Genomic DNA, 22742 nt, shown 5'->3' on the forward strand with positions numbered 1-22742 from the left:
CAGGTAGCTGGTGAGAGTGATGAGGGCATGGACCAGGTCTGGGTACCACACACAGTGACGGGGCACTGAGGAGGGGTCTGCATTATACAGCACAATAGAGAATGACAATAGACTTAATGGCATTGCGCAGGCGCAGAAGAACCAACGCATTCCTAGGTGTTTCGCTAGCAACCAGTCGCGCATGCGTAGAACGAGCCACAGGCTGCCGTCTCCAGCAACAGTAGTCATCCGCGCAGGCGCAGTACAGCCGCCGCTCGCTCCCCTGCTCAGTACTAGCTCCCTCCGCGCATGCGCAGCCGGATCCCGGGGAACCAACGGATTCCTGTCAGTGTCCGCGGTACCGAGCACGGAGAGCGGCCCGGGGGGGGCACCGGCGGTGTGTGAGCGGCTGTGTGCTGACCGGAGGGAGGGGGCACCGCCTCAGTGACAGCCCCCGGCCCGGTGTCATGTAGGCCCTGAGCCGTCTGCTGGTAGCCCGGGGCCCGAGAGGTAGGGGGGGTCATGTGATAACCATATATACAATATATTACAGGGAGGGGGGGGGGGGCAGGTGTGTCATGTAATATCCATATAATATTATATTACAGGGGGGGCAGGTGTGTCGTGATAACCTGATAACCACATATATATTATACTACAGGAGGGTGGGGGGTGTCATGTAATATCCATATAATATTATATTACTGGGGGGGGGGGGTGTCATGTAATAGCCATATATATATATAATATTACTGAGGGGGGCAGGTGTGTCATGTAATAACCATATAATATTATATTACTGGGGGGGGGTGTCATGTAATAGCCATATATATATATATATATATATAATATTACTGAGGGGGGCAGGTGTGTAGTGATAACCACATATATATTATATTATAGGGGGAGCGGCAGGTGTGTCATGTAGTAGCTATATATATATATATATATATATATATATATATATATATATATATATATATATTATGGGGGGGGGGGGCAGGTGTGTCATGTAATAACCATATAATATTACTGAGGGGGGCAGGTGTGTAGTGATAACCACATATATATTATTGGGGGACAGGTGTCATGTAATAACCACATAATATTACTGAGGGGGGTGGGGGTGCAGGTGTGTCGTGATACCACATATATATTGTATTATATGTAATATATGTATATAATGTAATGTAATAACCACATACATATTGTATTACTGGGGGGCAGGTGTGTCATTTAATGATCCTTTGAGGACAGGTGTATTACAGAAAAACTAATATCATTATATAATCCATCATAACTACATATTGACCATGTGTGTGTATATATATATATAAAACACGCATCTCTACTAATACATTTAATGTGTGTGCCCCCATGTCACCATCCAGGTACATTGAGCCATATGGGGTAGATGTGATATTTTGTTTGCCTATAGGAAGTTCAGTAGGGAGTACAATAAGACAGATGGAATGAATGGTGGGTGTGTTCAGGGGTGGGGTATATGACAGTTTGTCGGGGGGGGGGGGGGGGGGGGGGGGAAGGTGTTAGTGATAATTACTTGTGCATAGGGTGAGAGGAGCATATATGTGCTGTGATTGCTGCACGGGGTCATATGGTAACTGTGTAAAGGAAACTCATTTACTACGTGCTGCAACTGATATATTGTCCTATATGGGGACGTCAGCTGACGCGGCAAGTTTTACATTAACAGATTCTCTGTGGGCAGAGCTGTATTTACTTATATTGTACTTGTTTATTTATATATTGTGTTATGGTCCCAATATCTGGTGGGAAGGGTGAGCTGCTGTGATGGGTAAAACCTGATCCAGGTATGTTTTCCATAGCATGTGGGTGTCCACACTGGAAGCTTAGGGAGATATTTTGTGCAGAGTTTGTGGATGATATGGTGAGGAGGGGCTGCAGTACAGGTTGAATGATGATAGGCTGTGGAAGTACGAGAGTTGGAGACCCTGGTACACGGGGTTTTGTCTGATTTGGCCCTGTCAGCAGCTGCCTTTGTATGTTGGATGTCTGGAAAACCAGCTCCCAGATCCTAAAACACACAATGACCTCACACCACAAGCCCCTGACAACAATGAACGGTTTTACTAAAATAGCATTTTGGGGTAATTTAAAAATGGGGATGAATTTAAAAACCTCTTCTGCCACGTTTTACATGACAGCAGCTCTCTGGTCTCATTGTACTCAGTTCTACATCTCCTTTCTATTGTTTTATGTGGGCACTAAGACGTTAATGCTCTATACTGATGATCTACTTCCTGATCTTCATTCTTTGTTTAATTTGATGAATGAGTTAATTCCCTGTCAGTGCAGCTGGAGACTGGTAAATAAGATTTTATAGCCCGCTACATGTCTGTCCTTTCCCTGATGTCTCTGCTCTCTGTCTGAATTTGGAACCTTTGGTGCGGTTGACATAGTAAATATACAATATGACATGTCCATTTTGAAGGACAACTACACCCAAGCTAAAAAATTGTACTTGTAGGTGACCTAAAATAAAATGCTAAGTTTTGTATATAAGTTATAGACAAATCAACGGATAAACTAATAACTCACATACGTAGTAACTTTTAATCACCCGTAATTGGAAACAGCCTTTCAGCCCTTCACGTCAAGGAATTCAATTGGTTTGTATCCAGAATGGAATATATTACTAGCTTGCAGAACAATTTGATTACGAAATTCCAGAAAGCATGAGAACCCGGATACTTCTACTGTTTGGTATCTTTACCAGAAAAAGCATAAACACCAATTATTCACAAAACTGTTCAGATATTGAATCGTATCCCTAATATAAATCCCCTTAATCCACCATAGGCCCTATTCTTTCTTTATACTTCAAACTTAATTTCTTAATTTTCTATACACTTATTCTACTGGGCTGATAGTAAGTCACATTGAAGTATAGGTCTCCATAGTATTTTGATTTACGTACTAACCCACCACAAAAATATTATTGGTTGTTTTATAGGATATGTCACCAGATATTGAATAGATCACAATTCTGGTATTGTTACTCTCCTAACAAGGGAGATACGTCCATATATATGTACTTTAATGATTCTTATGTAATCTTGCAGAAATCTAAATAAAGGGTTAGAAAATAAAATACAAAGTTGTACTTAGACACTGTTGATGGAGTCCCCATGATGGGTCTAACGGACCACGCAGGAGATACTCTCATGCCAGGTGAGACCTGGGGGTAAATGTATGAACATGCGGGTTCTTCAACACCCTCGTGTTCGGCGATTAAATTTCAAGCGGCGCTGAATTGTAAAGGAAAGTTTCCCTTTACAATGCAGCGCCGCTTGAAATTTAATCGCCGAACACGAGGGTGTTGAAGAACCCGCATGTTCATACATTTACCCCCTGTTCTCATTGTTAAAGCCACTTATGAGAAGTTTCAGGAAATTGGCTTTGACAACCTTGAACAAGGTCTGCAGGAGGGGGGGGGGGGGGGGATCTTCTCCTTGGACCATTACACATATCCAGGGACCTTTTGGATCCATTGAGAGCCAGAATAAAAAAGTTTGTATTTTTTTTTTCTTAGCCTTTAATTCCAGAATAGACTACAAAACATGGTGCTTAATGCCTTGCTTTTAAAGATGTTTTGTGTCCCTGGACAAATACGTTCTGCGGAAAAATGAAAAAGTCATTACACTTTCTGTGCTGTACAAGTTATGTGTTGTTGTTATTTCCTTAGATGGTGGATATTGGTGTTTGTGCTTCTGGAGACAGCACCAGAAGAAAAATGGATTATTTTGCAGAATGTCCGGTGGAGGTTGTACCACTAGACATGTACGATTCCTTCAGGGCTAAAATTGCTGCTAATTTACATTGGATTTGTGCTAAAGCCTACGGAATTGGTAAGTTCATCTATTTTCTTATGTAAATGAGAAAAGAATTAAAACTTGCTTCACATGGACCCTCTGTGTTTTTTCACATTAATTATTATAATGTCTTTAATCTCTATCTGTGTCCTTAAGTGAATCCTTATTATCTAGATTCTGTATTTTTGATTATCAATATATTAAATATTTGGTTTGTTCTAATACACTTGATTGACTCTTCAGAGTTTTCCTTCTTTTAGAGAGATTTTGGCCCCATCTGTTCCCCAAATAAGGGGCAGGGGGTTTCTCCCCAGTACAAATAATTTCGGGGAGCTTTCTGTTAGCCCTCTTGGTCCAGTGTTCTCCCCAGAAACTTTTGCTGGTGCCTGGTGGCATTAAGAAGCAGCCGGGTGGGGGCAGTGTAATACTTTGTAATGATAAATGTTGGAGGTTATTGCCCACACCTGCCAGGACTGGTCAGACTGGTGTCAGTGGTCTCGCACACACTGCTGGCTGTAGTGCTCACATAGTGCCTGTTCTAGTAGGAGAAACTATGGTTTATTATATTATAATAGGACTCTGCTGAGCTCCAGGAGCCGGGTGACAAGTAAAAGCACCCGGGAAATAGGTGCTGGGGAGAGCACTGCAGTCTGATGCAATGACTGAAATGAGAGGGGGGTCCTGATTGGTTGAATGCTGCAGCTATCCATTCAGGAGTCGATTTCTGGAGACTTTCAGAAATTTGGGGTCAAAATACAAGTGATATTTGGGTTTAGTCTTTTCTGTACTTATCTGGGGATATCCACTGGTCTCTTCAAAGTGCAATAAGCAACGTCTGTGGTTATTTATGTAAAACATTCAGTGAGTGGTTATTATCCTATTTGTATTTTACTCTTTTCATGACTTTAACTGTTGTTCCTTCATGTATTTCAGAGCAGTATTACCTTATCCATAAGAAATAGCAGTAAATGCGTTTCTATATATTCACAAGAATTAAAACATTTCAATTTGTACCTGTGGGTTCTGAGTTTGTTGATTTGATTTTGTTTCACTTTTTTTACTTCCACAACTTCCTCCATGATCTTACAAACATCATAGTGAGATTGTAAAGTGTCAGATATGAACTGTCTCTTGTAATGAGTACGTGGCGGCCGGTATGATAATGGGCCTGTCACAACGTCTCTGGTTTGTGACCAGCCTACTATTGAGATTTCTCACGTGGCTCTGTGTCTATATGTACATTGTGCTGTGTGCATGGGAATAATACCTTGATTGCACCTAGTAACCCTGGTGTGTGTTTATTTGGGGTTTGTGACCGATGGAGGATCCCTGCGGAGGACTTCTCAAACATCACAGAATAATAGTACCTGTGGTTAGTCATTGTCTAACATAAACATCTTAACACTCTCATGTATGAAGTCTTATCAGAACTATGCAACTATGGAGGCCTTGAACTGGTAACTGTTCAGTGTTTAGAGCATTTGTCTGTCTATTAACCCTTTGGTTTGCTCTTTGACCTCACCTTTGTAGCAAAGTTCAACCAATAGTTCCCGTCCCTCAGACACCCCAACATATTTTCTGCAGAGGACTAATCCTGTGTATTTGGGTGTGCCCTGGGAACAGATTTGAGAAGCTCCATATTACACAGTTATGGGCCCCCTACAGCGACTGGCTTGGCCATGACTTCTGTGTTCACACTGACTCTGGTTGTTGGTCTTTTGTCGCCACTGGGCACATAAGTCTTGTGTTTGACGTGATAGAAGAACGAGTGGCGGTGTTGGTGTATATTGTGTGTTGTACATCGCTAGTATAATGTTGGCCACTGCTTGGAAATAAAAGCTGTACAGTGCTGGTCGTTTGTTTTGTATTTGTTTTTCTTTGTTTTTTTGTTGGGGGGATTTGTTTTTTATTCTTGTGCGGTGTTTTATTTTTCTGGGTGTTTTTATTTATTTTTATTTTAAATGCACAAAATATTTTTTTCCCAGTGCTAATGAATAAATACACCATAAATAACTAGAACAAAATCATATCATTTGATGTTTCTCTTCTCCCTGTCTCATGTTTAAAATAAAAACAAGATAGTCAAGGGATATATGTGTTAAATGTAGGCACTTGTTAATTATACAGCTGCCACTGTGATCAGTGCTGCCTGTATGTGTTTATTAGATCACACATCAGCAGGTTAGTGTGAGCAGAGCTCCGCCCACTGACCCCCAACGTGACTGCTGAGCTGATGTGTGATCTGAATATATGGGTGGCACCTGTATAATTAACAAGTACATTTGACCCCCCCCCCCCCCCCCCCCCATTTCCTTTTATACAGATGCACTGGAGATGGCACCATTGTATTAATAGGTTTGGTGATAGGCAGGTGACCCCATGGTATTGGGGACCTTCCACAATATTTCCTGGCACTTCAGCAATGTTGCAGTCCCCTATACCCCCCGTACGTGCCTCTTGATGTTCTCCATTATAGGGCAGCACATCCACTTAGTGTTTCATATCCCTTAGAGCAGTGTTTTTTAAACCTGGTGCTCAGGACCCCTAACAGTGCATGTTTTCCATATCTCCTTGTATAATCACAGGTGTATTCATTACTGACTGACACATTGTAACAGACTCACAGGTGGTATAATTATTTCCTTTGTCACCTGGAAAAACCCAGGGCCGTCTCTTCCATTGGGCACGATGGGCAGGTGCCCGGGGGCCCTGCAGGCAAGGGGGGGCCCGTCCGAATCCTAAAAAAAAAATATATATATATTTTTTTTTTTCAAAATACTTACCTTGTGGTCACATCAGCGGTGATCCGGCTCCCTCCCTGGTCCCCTCTTCCGTGCTGTGCTCGCAGTGAATATATATATGTATATATATATATATATATATAATCACGTTTTTTTTTTTTTACATACATATATATTTTTTTTACACACACACTATTTATATATATATATTTTTTTTTTAGGGGCCCGGTACACTGCATTGCCCCGGGGGCCCATAAAGTAGTTAAGGTGGCCCTGGGAAAACCTGCACTCTTAGGGGTCCTGAGGACTGGGGTTTGAGAAACACTGCCTTAGAGGGTCCTTCCCTTGAGATTTCCACAGATCCCCCTAGGTTCCTGATATTAGTGTGGTTAGCGCTGGTGATGAAACCTGAAGTGGAAGCATCTAGTTTCTGTGTTAGAGCAACAGTGAAGGGAACGGGGGGTGGAATGAAAAGTTGAAAATGTGGACGGTCCCCGAATGCTACGGGGGAACAGCAGTCAGATTTTAAACTTTTTTTCTGGCTTTAACGTGTCCCTCTCTTACAATTTGTGTGAAAACCTAATCCCTCTTTACATATAGGGCAGTTATTATTGCTGCAATTGGATTAGACACTCACTCCCTATAAAATTGGAGCTACTTCAATGATTTTCTTTGCAGAATTGATGGCTCCTGAATTGACCATGGATTATGATATAATGCAACAGACTTGGTTACTTGTCAGTCTCTACTTATGGACAGCTCCATTTCATCAGACATCTATAAACCACTCACAAGGCCCATACATAGGGTGATTCATCCCGACTGCTCATTGCTGAATCTGTCAGAACTGCACATCATGCTATACAGGCGTGTGTCACCAAATCTAAGATATCCAGCCAATAGCTGCTTTAGAGAGGGCACAGGGCAGTCAGACGATGACCACGCACATAAGACGTGTGTCACCAAATCTAAGGGATCCAGCCAATAGCTGCATCAGAGAGGGCACAGGGCAGTCAGACGATGACCACGCACATAAGACGTGTGTCACCAAATCTAAGGTATCCAGCCAACAGCTGCATCAGAGAGGGCACAGGGCAGTCAGATGATGACCACGCACATAAGACGTGTGTCACCAAATCTAAGGTATCCAGCCAACAGCTGCATCAGAGAGGGCACAGGGCAGTCAGACGATGACCACGCACATAAGACGTGTGTCACCAAATCTAAGGGATCCAGCCAATAGCTGCATCAGAGAGGGCACAGGGCAGTCAGACGATGACCACGCACATAAGACGTGTGTCACCAAATCTAAGGGATCCAGCCAATAGCTGCATCAGAGAGGGCACAGGGCAGTCAGACGATGACCACGCACATAAGACGTGTGTCACCAAATCTAAGGGATCCAGCCAATAGCTGCATCAGAGAGGGCACAGGGCAGTCAGACGATGACCACACACATAAGACGTGTGATGGACCCTGTGAATATTGTTGAGTCTTACATGATGCATTGTGTGTATATGAAGCTGTAGAGCAAAGTTGTATTTTTATAGTAGTTTTTTTTCTTGAACTGTAAATACAAAGTTCATACAGTGACTGAGGGACCTTGAGAATCTAAAGCAATTTCTGTTTAATGTTTTCGTAGTACTAGTAGTAGTCCTGCACCTACAAGGCATGTAACAAAATAACTGTAGTTATTGTTTAATCATATACATTGTCCTGTATAAGAAAACATTTCTGATAACTCTAATATATGCGCAAAAGTGTCTGTTTTTGTTTTATGATTGTGAGTCCAGGAATATTCTGTGAACCCCGTCTCTTACCTCTCGCTGACACCTTCTCCGAACTTTCTGTGACTGTGCCTCCTCTCTTATTCCCTCCTACTAACCCCAATCAGACTACCCCCACCCCCTCAACGTTTACACATCTATATTCTCTGTGGAAACCTACCTAGATACAGAAGTACCCCCATGGTTATGTGTACATTACTGTATTATGGAAATTAAATCTTTGCTCTCTTTTACCAGCACCTCTAGGATCACTTGATCACCAGACAATAATTCTAAGGGACCAGATTGTTTGAAATAGAGGACCTTCTGGGTGTCAGGATAGGGGATATCGTGCAGTTTTAGTGCCTTCCCCCCCCATCCACTGGGTCTTCAGATTGTTTCTGTAGTATAGACCTGAGGGAGGAGCACTCTGTGCAGTGGTCACAACCTGGTGCAGTGATGTCATCATTAGCAGACTCTGCTCCCGGTACAGGTGGGCGACAGGTAACTGTTGTTTTTACATCTGTGAAGCCAATGAGTGGGACTTTTATGGGTATATGTGGACCTGTCCTTAGCATTGGAGTTATTGTGGCATCTGCCATGATGCATGACAGCAACACTAAGCAGAGCCAGGGCAACTGAAATACGTCTTGGTGACCGGAGGAGCAGCACTATGATCGTGTAATTCACAACTGCTCTTAGCCAATCACAGCAGGTCGCATGGTGATATCTGCACCATGATCATCTCGCTGAGCTCCTCCGTGCTGGCTCCTGCTCTAATTACCTTTGTGTTACCTGTAAAACTAGTTTGTACAATAAAGCTGATGTTCTGTTGCTGCTATGATGATATCATCTCTGGTGTGAGATAGCTGTAAACATCTCCATTCCCCCTTAGTAGTTGTATACACTGTAAGTTGTCATTCTGCACAGACAACCTTGTTTCTCTGCATAGCTCTTACTACTAGGAGTGGAAGCTGCCGTGCTAGTGGTGCTGTATGTGTGATGTGGGATTGCCACTGCTTAATGCATGGCTCACCCCCCCTCCTCCTTCTGCACAAGCTTTTACTGTCTGGTGTTGTAGGCTCATGGTTGGTCTGTGTTTATCACACACACGAGGTGCAGATCACTGATCCATATGGTGCTTCTCCTATGGCTGTGTCTCATCATGTATCAGAGGCCTGGGAGATAAGCAGAACTGTGTATCATTGTGAGCAGCCCGATTATTTGTGGAACTGATCAATAATAATATGTGCCCCACTATGAATGACCCTAAATGAATGGTAATGTACCAGGCTTCTAATACTATTAGACGTGTTATTATTTTGGAGCTTTTTGGAGCCATATTTAAAGTGCGTCTGTTTCCCAAAGTCCGTGAGGCAAACTGGCAGCACTGCCACCAACACACATGTGTTCAGACCTTGACAAATATGTCCAGTAGTTGGGTACGTGTCTAAAAAGGATCCGCGGCCCAGCGCCGGGATGGAGAGTGGCTCCGTGGCCCAGCGCCGGGATGGAGAGAGGCTCCGCGGCCCGGCGCCGGTATGGAGAGTGGCTCCGCGGCCCGGCGCCGGTATGGAGAGTGGCTCCACGGTCCTGCGTCGGGATGGAGAGTGGCTCCGCGGCCCTGCGTCGGGATGGAGAGTGGCTCCGCGGCCCAGCGTCGGGATGGAGAGTGGCTCCGCGGCCCAGCGCCGGGATGGAGAGTGGCTCCGCGGCCCGGCGCCGGTATGGAGAGTGGCTCCGCGGCCCGGCGCCGGTATGGAGAGTGGCTCCGCGGCCCAGCGTCGGGATGGAGAGTGGCTCCGCGGCCCGGCGCCAGTATGGAGAGGCAATGCACATTTGCTGATTATATAAACATTTCAATCGGATCAGATGCCAACTATAATGTGTGAGCAATATCTGGTGCCAAGGATGACCTGCTCCGCCACATGTAGTGCCTGATATCTTCCTAAGTACTATGGGGGGGTCTTTAAGAGTTTGGGGTGGCAGAATTTTTAATTTAGCTTGAGTCCTTGTAATTCCTCTACATGCCAGATGATTGCAACCCACGTCTGCCTGCTGTTAGTGTAAGACATCCTGTAATACTCTTCTTTGTACATCTAAACTTTCCTACTGTGAAGTATATGGTGATGAGCGGGAGCTGGAACTATAGATGGCACAAAGTACATGGATGTAGTAGAAGGTTCAGATGCACATTTCCTTAATGTTTCTGCTCCTTGGAGGCTCCTAGCTTGGCCCTGATTTCTAAATTTCAGAGATATTAGGCACAGGTTTGCCTGTTAGATCTTAGTATAAGGCAGCAGATCTGGTTATCCCAAGTTATAGCTTATTGGAATTTTTCACGCTCATATTTTCTTTATTGTTTTGCAGCTAGAAACTGGTTTCTGTTTGTTTTAAAAACCGAAGCTTGAGAAAAAGTGGCAAAAACTAATAAAAGGTGAATGTCACCCAGAAGGAATAAGCTAATGTTACTCCTGACCTGAGCTGTTAGCATGGCAGACGGCTCCTCCAAATATTACTATATGCAGAGTAAATACTCATACCAGCAGCTTGTTGCAGGTTTCTGTAAGGTTTGTGCTGACAAATAACCAGGAGCACTGTGCGGACACAGATCTGTAATCTCATCCTTAATGGATCCCCTGGGAATAGCTGCAACATAGCCAGGTAGAGACATAACCAGAGATCAGGGAAGTCTGCATTTCCGGATATTGGTTACAGGACAGATAGTAGGAGGGCAGCGGAGGAAGTGGCAGAGGTAGACACATTGGAGGAGAGCACAGTACCTCCAAGGCCCAGGGAGTAAGACGGGAGAAGAGTGATGACTCTTAGCTGTGAGAAGGCCATTGTCCCTCTAGCGAGGGTGTAGGTCTGATTGTAGAGGGCGGAGGAGGGAGTGTAGAGAAAGTGGGTTAAATTTGAGCTGTTGACATTGCAACAACTAAGTTGCATATGATTATATAATTATTAGGTCTGTATGTTATTTACTGTATTCTGACTGACCTACTCACATAATGATCCTCAATTTGTAGTCTTATGATAATCGTCATCATTTATTTATATAGCGCCACTAATTCCACAGCACTGTACAGAGAACTTACTCACATCAGTCCCTGCCCCATTGAGGCTTACAGTATAAATTCCCTGACACACACACACACACACACGGGTCAATTTGTTAGCAGCCAATTAACCTACCAGTATGTTTTTGGAGTGTGGGAGGAAACCAGAGCACCCGGAGGAAACCCACGCAAACACGGGGAGAACATACAAACCACACAGATAAGGCCATGGTCGGTAATTAAACTCGTGACCCCAGTGCTGTAAGGCAGAAGTGCTAACCACTGCGCCACCGTGCTGCTTGTATGATACGTTGCATATATGAATGTATTTCCAGTGTCCCCCAATGGAGTCAGAGAAATGGATTTTACGGTGAGTAAAAATCTTATTTTTTCAGCATCCATCCGTTCCTTGTAATGGTGCTTATTAGTTGCCCTGGCTGGTCTGGACACTATTTTTTTTTTTTTAGAATTAATTTATGCCTGGCTGGGGAGCCTCTGCCTGCCTGGTCAGATGGGTGGTCAGTGGTCTAGCGCCCTCTGCTGGCTGCAGTGCTCACTCTTGTAATAGGCAAACGGTCATCATGTTTTCACATCTCCCCGATTCTGATCAGAATTAACAGCCCCCCCCCCCCTTCTTTATTATTTATTTCAGATCATATATTCCTTATGTGAAACGAAGATTCACCTGGCATGTTGTTCTCGGATGTAGGACACATAATAGGTTTATTAAGTGACCATCACATTGAAAAGTGTTTTAACGAAGCTCTTCAAACAGGGACATAAAATGCAAATAATGTATCATGTGACCGCACAGTTATAGCGATAACATGCCGCAAACACCTCCTTTACAATGTATCATGTGACCGCACAGTTATAGCGATAACATGCCGCAAACACCTCCTTTACAATGTATCATGTGACCGCACAGTTATAGCGATAACATGCCGCAAACACCTCCTTTACAATGTATCATGTGACCGCACAGTTATAGCGATAACATGCCGCAAACACCTCCTTTACAATGTATCATGTGACCGCACAGTTATAGCGATAACATGCCGCAAATGCCGCAAACACCTCCTTTACAATGTATCATGTGACCGCACAGTTATAGCGATAACATGCCACAAACACCTCCTTTACAATGTATCATGTGACCGCACAGTTATAGCGATAACATGCCGCAAACACCTCCTTTACAATGTATCATGTGACCGCACAGTTATAGCGATAACATGCCGCAAACACCTCCTTTACAATGTATCATGTGACCGCACAGTTATAGCGATAACATGCCGCAAACACCTCCTTTACAATGTATCATGTGACCGCACAGTTATAGCGATAACATGCCGCAAACACCTCCTTTACAATGTATCATGTGACCGCACAGTTATAGCGATAACATGCCGCAAACACCTCCTTTACAATGTATCATGTGACCGCACAGTTATAGTGATAACATGCCGCAAACACCTCCTTTACAATGTATCATGTGACCGCACAGTTATAGCGATAACATGCCGCAAACACCTCCTTTACAATGTATCATGTGACCGCACAGTTATAGCGATAACATGCCGCAAACACCTCCTTTACAATGTATCATGTGACCGCACAGTTATAGCGATAACATGCCGCAAACACCTCCTTTACAATGTATCATGTGACCGCACAGTTATAGCGATAACATGCCGCAAACACCTCCTTTACAATGTATCATGTGACCGCACAGTTATAGCGATAACATGCCGCAAACACCTCCTTTACAATGTATCATGTGACCGCACAGTTATAGCGATAACATGCCGCAAACACCTGCTTTACAATGTATCATGTGACCGCACAGTTATAGCGATAACATGCCGCAAACACCTCCTTTACAATGTATCATGTGACCGCACAGTTATAGCGATAACATGCCGCAAACACCTCCTTTACAATGTATCATGTGACCGCACAGTTATAGCGATAACATGCCGCAAACACCTCCTTTACAATGTATCATGTGACCGCACAGTTATAGCGATAACATGCCGCAAACACCTCCTTTACAATGTATCATGTGACCGCACAGTTATAGCGATAACATGCCGCAAACACCTCCTTTACAATGTATCATGTGACCGCACAGTTATAGCGATAACATGCCGCAAACACCTCCTTTACAATGTATCATGTGACCGCACAGTTATAGCGATAACATGCCGCAAACACCTCCTTTACAATGTATCATGATCTGTTTATTGTATGTAAGGTAAAATATAAACATGCAACTGTTGTACTACTGTAATATAATACTCTCTGGTAGTGGCCACATCTAGTGTATTAGTATTTCACAATTCATCAATTTAAAAATAATGAAGCATAAACTTTCTTTATTTTACATGGAAACACGTAAAACATCCCTTCGCTGGTAATGCGAAGCAGGGGATGGGGGGGTCATCCATATACCCCCGTGGTCCACTTGCAGAGACCGCACATATTCTGTTTTGGGGAAAGCTGTCCACACTGCAATATTAGATTATTGGCCCCATATACTAGCCTGATGATCCAGTCAAAATCCATCTGATCATTATGGGCGGTGCCTGCAGCAATAGGCTGCCGTGTGATCTGGTCTCTCCGCCCAGTTTCCAAACACACGGGTCTCAATCAGTTTGGCCACCACAGGGTGACTGACAGCTACAGACACTCCTGCCCTAACCTGCCAGGAACCAATTCTAATGCAGATATCAGGGCATAGAACTATATGTGTGGTGTGTGGATTAGGGAGGAGGACCTGGCACTTTCTATAGGCTGTCCCCTCCCTCCACTAGCTCTATTGGGATAGATTCTAGTATGTTGGTCACATTTCTGTCACTCCCCCAACAGCCCCCTGTCCATGCAGTAGCAGCTGACCTGGGAGTGGATGACCGCACTGGCTGGACATGGTTCTCACAAGTGCTGGGCGTAGTTGAGTGTGAAGCTCTTGCAGTTTGGTACAATTGCTGGCTCCTAATTTCTGTATAAATATACCAACCACTGATCTATGAACCTGCTACTGCCCCGCAATATTTGGCATTGGAGCTATCCTGTGAGTTATGTTATATAGAGTTTCACACCATATTTATACCGCAAAAGGGAACCATAGGATTGGAATGTAGAAATATGCCCCGTATCACACTGGGCAGGGCCTGGATCAGTAATCGCCCCTAATCTCATGGGATATTAGGCAGAGTAGGGCTGGACGTCTGGGGTCTGATGTAGCCCACAAATCTCATCTAACTCAGCTCCTGTAACATCTTCATGTCTATCTGTGAATGTTTGTTACTCTGTATACAATCCAAGTTGCAATTTAATGTTTTAATACCAGGCGATTATTATAGGACAATAATGGCCACGTGAGTTTTCAGAACAGTTCTCCGCAGACCATGACGCTCTCTTGTCTTTATGTTATTTTTAGATGCAGTGCATTAAATTAACCCCTCTGTTTTCTCCTTTGTTTCTTTTGTGTTTATCATACAGAATTGGGGTCAGTGAATGTAGAAGTGATCATGTACTGTATCCTTGCAGCGATGTTGGATCAGATCATTAGAGCCGTATTAATTATCACTGCATCATCTTTGTTCCAGATAATGTTCCAGATGAGCTTAAGGACCCGTTTTACATAGACCAGTATGAACAGGAGCACATTAAGCCACCTGTCATCAAGCTGCTGCTCTCCAGCGAGTTATACTGCCGCGTCTGCAGCCTCATCCTGAAAGGGGATCAGGTGGCAGCATTGCAGGGGCACCAGCCGGTCATCGAGGCTTTATCCCAGAAAGGGATTTACGTCATGGAGAGCGACGACGCACCTGTGTCTGATGCCGACCTCAGCTTTGCTCCAATCAAAATGGTCTGTATGAAAGACTAACGTCGGTGTGGTGTGACCGAGTAATGTATTGTGCTGTGTGAGGGGCTGTATACTGAAGTACAGACTGTGTATTGTACATTGTTTAATGCATTTATAAATGAGCTGACACCTGGTGTTATCCTATTGTCCTACTACAGAGTACTACTACTTTGTCAGACACATAGTGAGGTTATGCTGGAGTGCAGGCTATATAAATCCTATGGAACGTTTCAACCGTCTTATTAACATATATTAATGGGAAACCTTAAAACGGAACTATTCATGTTTGGTAAAACTACAATGCTGAGTCTTATCCTAAGATTCCACTTTGCAAAATGTTTAATGATTTCCTCCCTCCCTTTATAATTAACAGCTACAGTTACCCCCACACTTCTTGCAAGAGGTGCTGCTTTTAACAAAATGATATCCCGCAGTGTCCGTTATACTTACTGGGACATAATTAGGCTTCTTGCTGTATATGATTGTACTAATCTGCAGTTAGTACAGATAATTTCTGTTATCTAGGAGACTGCAAGCCAATGACACAAGATCTGTCTTCTGTACCACACCAGAGGCCTAAGGATAGAAATACATCATCAGCCTAAGCACAGTGTCCTTTCTCTAAAGGTTAAAGGACACAATCTGGGCAGATTTGGTAACATCTATATATGATATATTTTTGACATGGTAACACATGGTCTAATGCTGTATGTTGGTGCAGTGTCCTGGGTACATCAGCCCAATAAAGGTAACCTTTGGAAAATGTTGATCTAGATGGGTCTGGGCCATTTTTGTGTTTCTTTTAAGTGTGTGTAATCTTCACAAGCATATGACACTGTGTATTATACCAGGATTTGTTTCAGTGATTGAAAAGGAAAAAACCCAGTTGTTTTATTGGTCGGTGCAGTCGCTGCAAGGAATGATGAGTTATTCTCACTTTATGCACCAAGCTCCCACAATACCAGCAGCAGGATTACATTGTCCTGACCGGGAGATGTAGGATATCTATTGTCATCACTGTCTTGTATGTCTTATGTGCATCTTATGTGTCTTTGTGTTTCTAGGCTGCTAGTATTCCGGTCCGGTCTCTTATTTACCAGTTGTTTGATGAAGGATAATGCAGGATTTATAATTACTTCCAGCTTCATGTATTTCACTTTAATTATCTGTTAAGGTTTACTGAGCAATAAAAAATGTTTCTGTGACAGTCAAAGGTTAAAATATATATATATATAATCTATAATTTGTAGTTTTTAAACGGTGGCTGCAGAATAGATATCTCCTCTTAAATGAACGTCTTTTTTTGACCTCTAATTTAGATACCCTCCAGCCCAGCTTGGAAATCTATATCCTATATTGACTGACAGTGGTGATACATAGTACCACAGATATAGGCTAATCTGCAAAGTGTCGATGTCTCAGGAACATTATTCATTTAGGAAGCTGCATGAGAGATGTACAGAACACTGTATAAAGATGGATGATATAAATGCATTGTCACAGTACAGTTCTGGTCAGTCAATGAAACAATATCCTGTGTGTTTTGTGTCTATAATAAGAATGCGCACATGTCCATGATCGATGCGCTGATGATGGTATACACGGTGGAAATGATCAGCATTGAGAAGGTCGTGGCCAGTGTCAAACGGTTCTCTACGTTCAGCGCTTCCAAAGAGCTCCCGTACGATCTAGAGGACGCCATGGTTTTCTGGATCAATAAGGTATGTTACCTATAAACCTTGTGCAAAAATACATGGAAAAATACACAAACTGTTAATGTGATCAAAATGTCTTATTTTATTTCAGGTTAACTTAAAAATGAGGGAGATTGTGGAGAAAGAGCAAAGGGTAAAACAGCAGATGATGGAGAGTCCTAGTCACCAGAAGGTAAGAGTGTCAGCTTATTGTCTCCATACACTGAGACACCTCCCTCCATTAGTCAGGTGTAGGCAGCTGCCCCCTAGTGGAGGATCATGGGAATGTACACAACCAGCTGTTTGATTAGACTAGAGCACTTTGCATGTCTGCATCCTTGTATGTTCCTTTGTTTCTATGTATAATTTATTTGTTCTATGATTTGTTATACTGACTTCCGGTGCTGTGGAGGTTTGTGAAATAACTTCATCGTTTGTATATAAACAAAGATGAGATATCTCCTGTTTTGAACCTTCAAACATTATTTGCTTTTAGTTACCTACTAAATAAAGTTAATAAGATTTTTTTATGTATTGTACTTATGTTTATCTTACGCCTTTTTAATATGAACTCCTGCAGTGCTCTCGTAGTGACAAATATAACATACTGTTGGTTAACTAGACCTGCGCTCTGCACTTTAATCCTAGTAACGTGTAAGTGTTGCGGCAGGAATTAGAGGTAGAGCTGGCGCCATGTTCTGTACGTCCTCCAAAAATGCTGAACCTGGGACCACGTGGCAGTTTGGTGGGTGGACTGGACGACATTACAATGGGCAAACGGTTTCCCGGTAGCTCATGTCCGGAATATAATTTTCAGCCTGGCGCATTCAGTCAGATTTACTGTAAATCTCTTTAAAGAAGCACTACCCGTAAATGTTCCTGGTTTTCATGGTCACCTGAGCGATAACACTAATAAATTGATGTCAACATTTTATTTGTATTTTTTCTATGTTGGTGAACAGTGGTTTGGGCAGAAACTCATATAAAGGTTTACTAAGCCTCATGCTGGCAGAAGTTGCATCAGAGCTACTAATGGTGTCTGCTCTGTAGCGCCCTCTGGTTGTAGGGAAGATCAGGTGACTCAGTGGACTGTTCCTTCATACAGTATCCCCAGCTGTACCTCACCTGCATGTGTACTAGTACCAGGTGGTTATCACTTGGCTGGGACAGAAACGAGGTAATTGGACAGCATATATCGTGCTGCTGTGTAAGGATTCTGGGGAGCCCCTGTGAGCGTAGGAGACGTGTGCAATGACCGATATGTCTATATCTATCATGTTATCTTTTATAACGGAAGAACCACGTAGTTGTACAAATGTATTATTGCAGTAAATACCCCTATATGCTGGAGCTGCAGATGATCTCTTTCCTTCTTGGCTTTTCCCTTCTTGCCGTCCTCTTTATAATGCCCTTCGCTAACTACCAGTTGTGTTCTGTTGTCATATTACTACTGCTCAGACATTGCTATGTTTGCCTATGCTGTACCTAGAGGGAACACTGTATCTATAAAGAAAGCACTTCCTGTAAGTTGTCCTGACATAATGGATGTTTTATATGTAGAAAGTTGTGACTAGAGTAACTGTTTAATGTACACTTGTATATCTGTACAGAAACTGAACCACTTTCATTTCTTCTGCTTAATCTCTCTTCCTTGCTTCCTAAAGTCTCCTTCAAAATGGTATTGGAAGTTAGTACCTGTAAGTGAAGCCCCTCTGTGTAAACCTTCATCCATCTGACCATGGCACACTCATCGTAGTGCAGTCAGCTTCCTCATACTCTACATCTGCAGCAAACAGAGTGACAAAACAGATTCCGTTCTTCTTCCAAAGGCTTTAATGGCGTTTTGTTTAATTAGTAACTACCGATGTACTTAATATCCACACAAAAGAAGAGAAACGACTCTGGCATGGACCATGACTCTGTGCTTTTGTCTATCTGTGCTTCTCTGTTACCTCATTGTGCTAACCTGACATCTAACCACCATCTGTGCAATAACCGTTTCTTTGTGTGTTTCTGTCCCATCGCTGTCTGTAAGCCTGGTCTAATGCATGCACTAGCACATTGCATGCAGGAGCCCGCGGAGTATGCACGAGTGGTATAGTATATATAACCTTCCTGTAGAGCTGAGACTGTGATCACCAATCATAGACCACATGAAAATGTCTGTCCTGTAGAGGCATTTTCAGCATCTCCCCCCTCCCTCTACCAGCCTTGCCAGCTGCTTTCCTGTAAAATAAAGTGGGATGGGGACTTTAAATTCCAGTCACTAATTTTGTTTTCCCCTCTAATTTTTGTTTATGTTAAACTCATAATTGTTGAAATGGAAACTATCAGGAAACATTAATTGAAATATGTTGTGGGTATGTTAAATTGATAGCTTTGCGGTTGGTCTTTATTGGGTTATAATGCACCCTTCACCCCCCCCCACATACTCCCAGTATCATCTGGCGGGATATAAGACTTGGTGGGAGTAGGATTTATTAGGTATATTGGTGGTAAATATACTCCATATTCAGGGATTATTAGCATACTTCACACACATCACAGTAATGGTATTTGTAGAGAATTTATTACTTTACATTCATTATAAAGGTCTGTTTGGCAATACCCACAATATATTTCATTGTATGGTATTTCTCTCTTACGTGAGATCCTGTATAGGGGTTGCTGTACTCTCCTTTGTTGTGATTAGAGTGTGACCAGCGTTCTTGCAGTGTGGATATTTTTACTATTTCCCCGGTAGGCTCTGGCCGCACAGTCCTCCCGCTTCTGTAGTCTTTAGATTTAGGTGTTTAACGGTCTAGTGTAAAGTTTGGTTTGCTCACATAAATCCTTTGACGTTCCAGTGACTCTGTGTAACAGAACGTGACATTTCCCCCTTATAGGTGCGCTACCGGCGAGATCACCCATCCAACAGACAGCTTCCTTACTTTCCACTACTTGAAGAGCTGATGAAAGACGTTAGCGATGGCAGTGCCCTTCTGACGGTCATACACTACTACTGCCCGGAGCAGATGAAGCTGGATGGTAAGCAGTGTTTGTCGCTGGATGTTTATATGTAGTCCAGCACCTGAAGACAAACCTTGTGCGCCGTACAAGTATGTAGCGACAGTTTGCGCTAGCTATATTTAATTATAGGTACATTTTCCATGTAGCACCTCGCTGTACTGATGGTTTTCAGGCACCCCTTCCTCACCTTATTAACATGTGTGGGCAGCACGGGGGCCTAGTGGTTAGCACTTCTGCCCCACAGCATCAGGGTCATGAGTTCAATTCCTTACCGTGGTCTTATCTGTGTGGAGCTTGTATGTTCTCCCCGTGTTTGCGTGGGTTTCCTCCGGGTGCTCCGGTTTCTTCCCACACTCCAGAAACATATTAGTAGGTTAATTGACCCTAGTCTCTCAGTGTGTAAGTTCTGTTGGTGCAGGGACTGATGTGAGTGAGCTCTCTGTACATCGCTGTGGAATTAGTGGCGCTATATAAATAGCTGATGATGATGATGATGTTAGATGCTTATTGGACATTGTCATAAGATAAAACAAGTCATTATTAAAGGACCAAGAAAAATGACACAGAAGTGATGAAGGAAATGAATGGTGTCACATAACCTTTCAGAATGTGCAGGATTTGAGTGAGGCCGTAGAGGCTGCCGTGTGTGTGTGAGATCTGGTAACTGTGACCATGACCATCTCTCCCACAGACATCTGTTTGAAGGAAGTGCCCTCAATGGCCGACAGCCTGTACAACATCCAGCTCCTGAAGGAGTTCTCCAGTGAATACTTAAACAAGTGTTTTTACCTGACCCTAGAAGACATGTTGTATTCCCCATTAGTGCTGAAGGTAGGACAGCACTATAAGTAAATAAGGTTCACTAAGGGCGGAATCAAACGGACAAACTGCAATATTGTTTCCCTCTTTTTTTCCAGCCAAATATAATGGTTTTTATTGCTGAGCTTTTCTGGTGGTTTGAAAATGTAAAACCTGACTTTGTGCAGCCCCGAGATATACAGGAATCAAAAGAAGGTACGTTCTGTCTGCTGCCCTGTGTGACTGCTGCCCCTCTGTGTGTGACTGCTGCCCCTCTGTGTGTGACTGCTGCCCCTCTGTGTGTGACTGCTGCCCCTCTGTGTGTGACTGCTGCCCCTCTGTGTGTGACTGCTGCCCCTCTGTGTGTGACTGCTGCCCCTCTGTGTGTGACTGCTGCCCCTCTGTGTGTGACTGCTGCCCCTCTGTGTGTGACTGCTGCCCCTCTGTGTGTGACTGCTGCCCCTCTGTGTGTGACTGCTGCCCCTCTGTGTGTGACTGCTGCCCCTCTGTGTGTGACTGCTGCCCCTCTGTGTGTGACTGCTGCCCTGTGTGTGACTGCTGCCCTGTGTGTGTGACTGCTGCCCTGTGTGTGTGACTGCTGCCCTGTGTGTGTGACTGCTGCCCCGTGTGTGTGACTGCTGCCCCGTGTGTGTGACTGCTGCCCCGTGTGTGTGACTGCTGCCCCGTGTGTGTGACTGCTGCCCCGTGTGTGTGACTGCTGCCCCGTGTGTGTGACTGCTGCCCCTCTGTGTGTGACTGCTGCCCCTCTGTGTGTGACTGCTGCCCCTCTGTGTGTGACTGCTGCCCTGTGTGTGTGACTGCTGCCCCGTGTGTGTGACTGCTGCCCCGTGTGTGTGACTGCTGCCCCGTGTGTGTGACTGCTGCCCCGTGTGTGTGACTGCTGCCCCGTGTGTGTGACTGCTGCCCCGTGTGTGTGACTGCTGCCCCGTGTGTGTGACTGCTGCCCCGTGTGTGTGACTGCTGCCCCGTGTGTGTGACTGCTGCCCCGTGTGTGTGACTGCTGCCCCGTGTGTGTGACTGCTGCCCCGTGTGTGTGACTGCTGCCCCGTGTGTGTGACTGCTGCCCCGTGTGTGTGACTGCTGCCCCGTGTGTGTGACTGCTGCCCCGTGTGTGTGACTGCTGCCCCGTGTGTGTGACTGCTGCCCCGTGTGTGTGACTGCTGCCCCGTGTGTGTGACTGCTGCCCCGTGTGTGTGACTGCTGCCCCGTGTGTGTGACTGCTGCCCCGTGTGTGTGACTGCTGCCCCGTGTGTGTGACTGCTGCCCCGTGTGTGTGACTGCTGCCCCGTGTGTGTGACTGCTGCCCCGTGTGTGTGACTGCTGCCCTGTGTGTGACTGCTGCCCTGTGTGTGACTGCTGCCCCTCTGTGTGTGACTGCTGCCCCGTGTGTGTGACTGCTGCCCCTCTGTGTGTGACTGCTGCCCCTCTGTGTGTGACTGCTGCCCTGTGTGTGTGACTGCTGCCCCTCTGTGTGTGTGACTGCTGCCCCTCTGTGTGTGACTGCTGCCCCTCTGTGTGTGACTGCTGCCCCTCTGTGTGTGACTGCTGCCCCTCTGTGTGTGACTGCTGCCCCTCTGTGTGTGACTGCTGCCCCTCTGTGTGTGACTGCTGCCCCTCTGTGTGTGACTGCTGCCCCTCTGTGTGTGACTGCTGCCCCTCTGTGTGTGACTGCTGCCCCTCTGTGTGTGACTGCTGCCCCTCTGTGTGTGACTGCTGCCCCTCTGTGTGTGACTGCTGCCCCTCTGTGTGTGACTGCTGCCCCTCTGTGTGTGACTGCTGCCCCTCTGTGTGTGACTGCTGCCCCTCTGTGTGTGACTGCTGCCCTGTGTGTGACTGCTGCCCTGTGTGTGTGACTGCTGCCCCTCTGTGTGTGACTGCTGCCCCTCTGTGTGTGACTGCTGCCCCTCTGTGTGTGACTGCTGCCCCTCTGTGTGTGACTGCTGCCCCTCT

General features: G+C 44.7%; 1 protein-coding gene across 2 annotated transcripts in view; it reads left to right on the forward strand.

Annotated features, from left to right (window-relative positions):
• The first annotated feature begins 271 nt into the window (after positions 1-271).
• The window catches only part of CAMSAP1 (calmodulin regulated spectrin associated protein 1), a 43298-nt gene continuing 20827 nt past the window's right edge, over positions 272-22742 (forward strand). The window contains exons 1-9 of one of the 2 annotated variants that reach the window (XM_075185782.1): positions 272-489; positions 3707-3869; positions 15011-15273; positions 16830-16991; positions 17077-17157; positions 18629-18661; positions 19850-19991; positions 20665-20804; positions 20891-20987. In XM_075185782.1, the coding sequence (XP_075041883.1) occupies positions 3707-3869; positions 15011-15273; positions 16830-16991; positions 17077-17157; positions 18629-18661; positions 19850-19991; positions 20665-20804; positions 20891-20987 (1081 nt within the window). In that variant the 5' untranslated portion in view covers positions 272-489. The remainder of the gene's footprint in view (positions 490-3706; positions 3870-15010; positions 15274-16829; positions 16992-17076; positions 17158-18628; positions 18662-19849; positions 19992-20664; positions 20805-20890; positions 20988-22742) is intronic. The other variant, XM_075185783.1, reaches the window with a different exon arrangement.

This window comes from Mixophyes fleayi, chromosome 9, assembly GCF_038048845.1.
Source record: "Mixophyes fleayi isolate aMixFle1 chromosome 9, aMixFle1.hap1, whole genome shotgun sequence".
Taxonomy (NCBI): Eukaryota; Metazoa; Chordata; class Amphibia; order Anura; family Limnodynastidae; genus Mixophyes; species Mixophyes fleayi.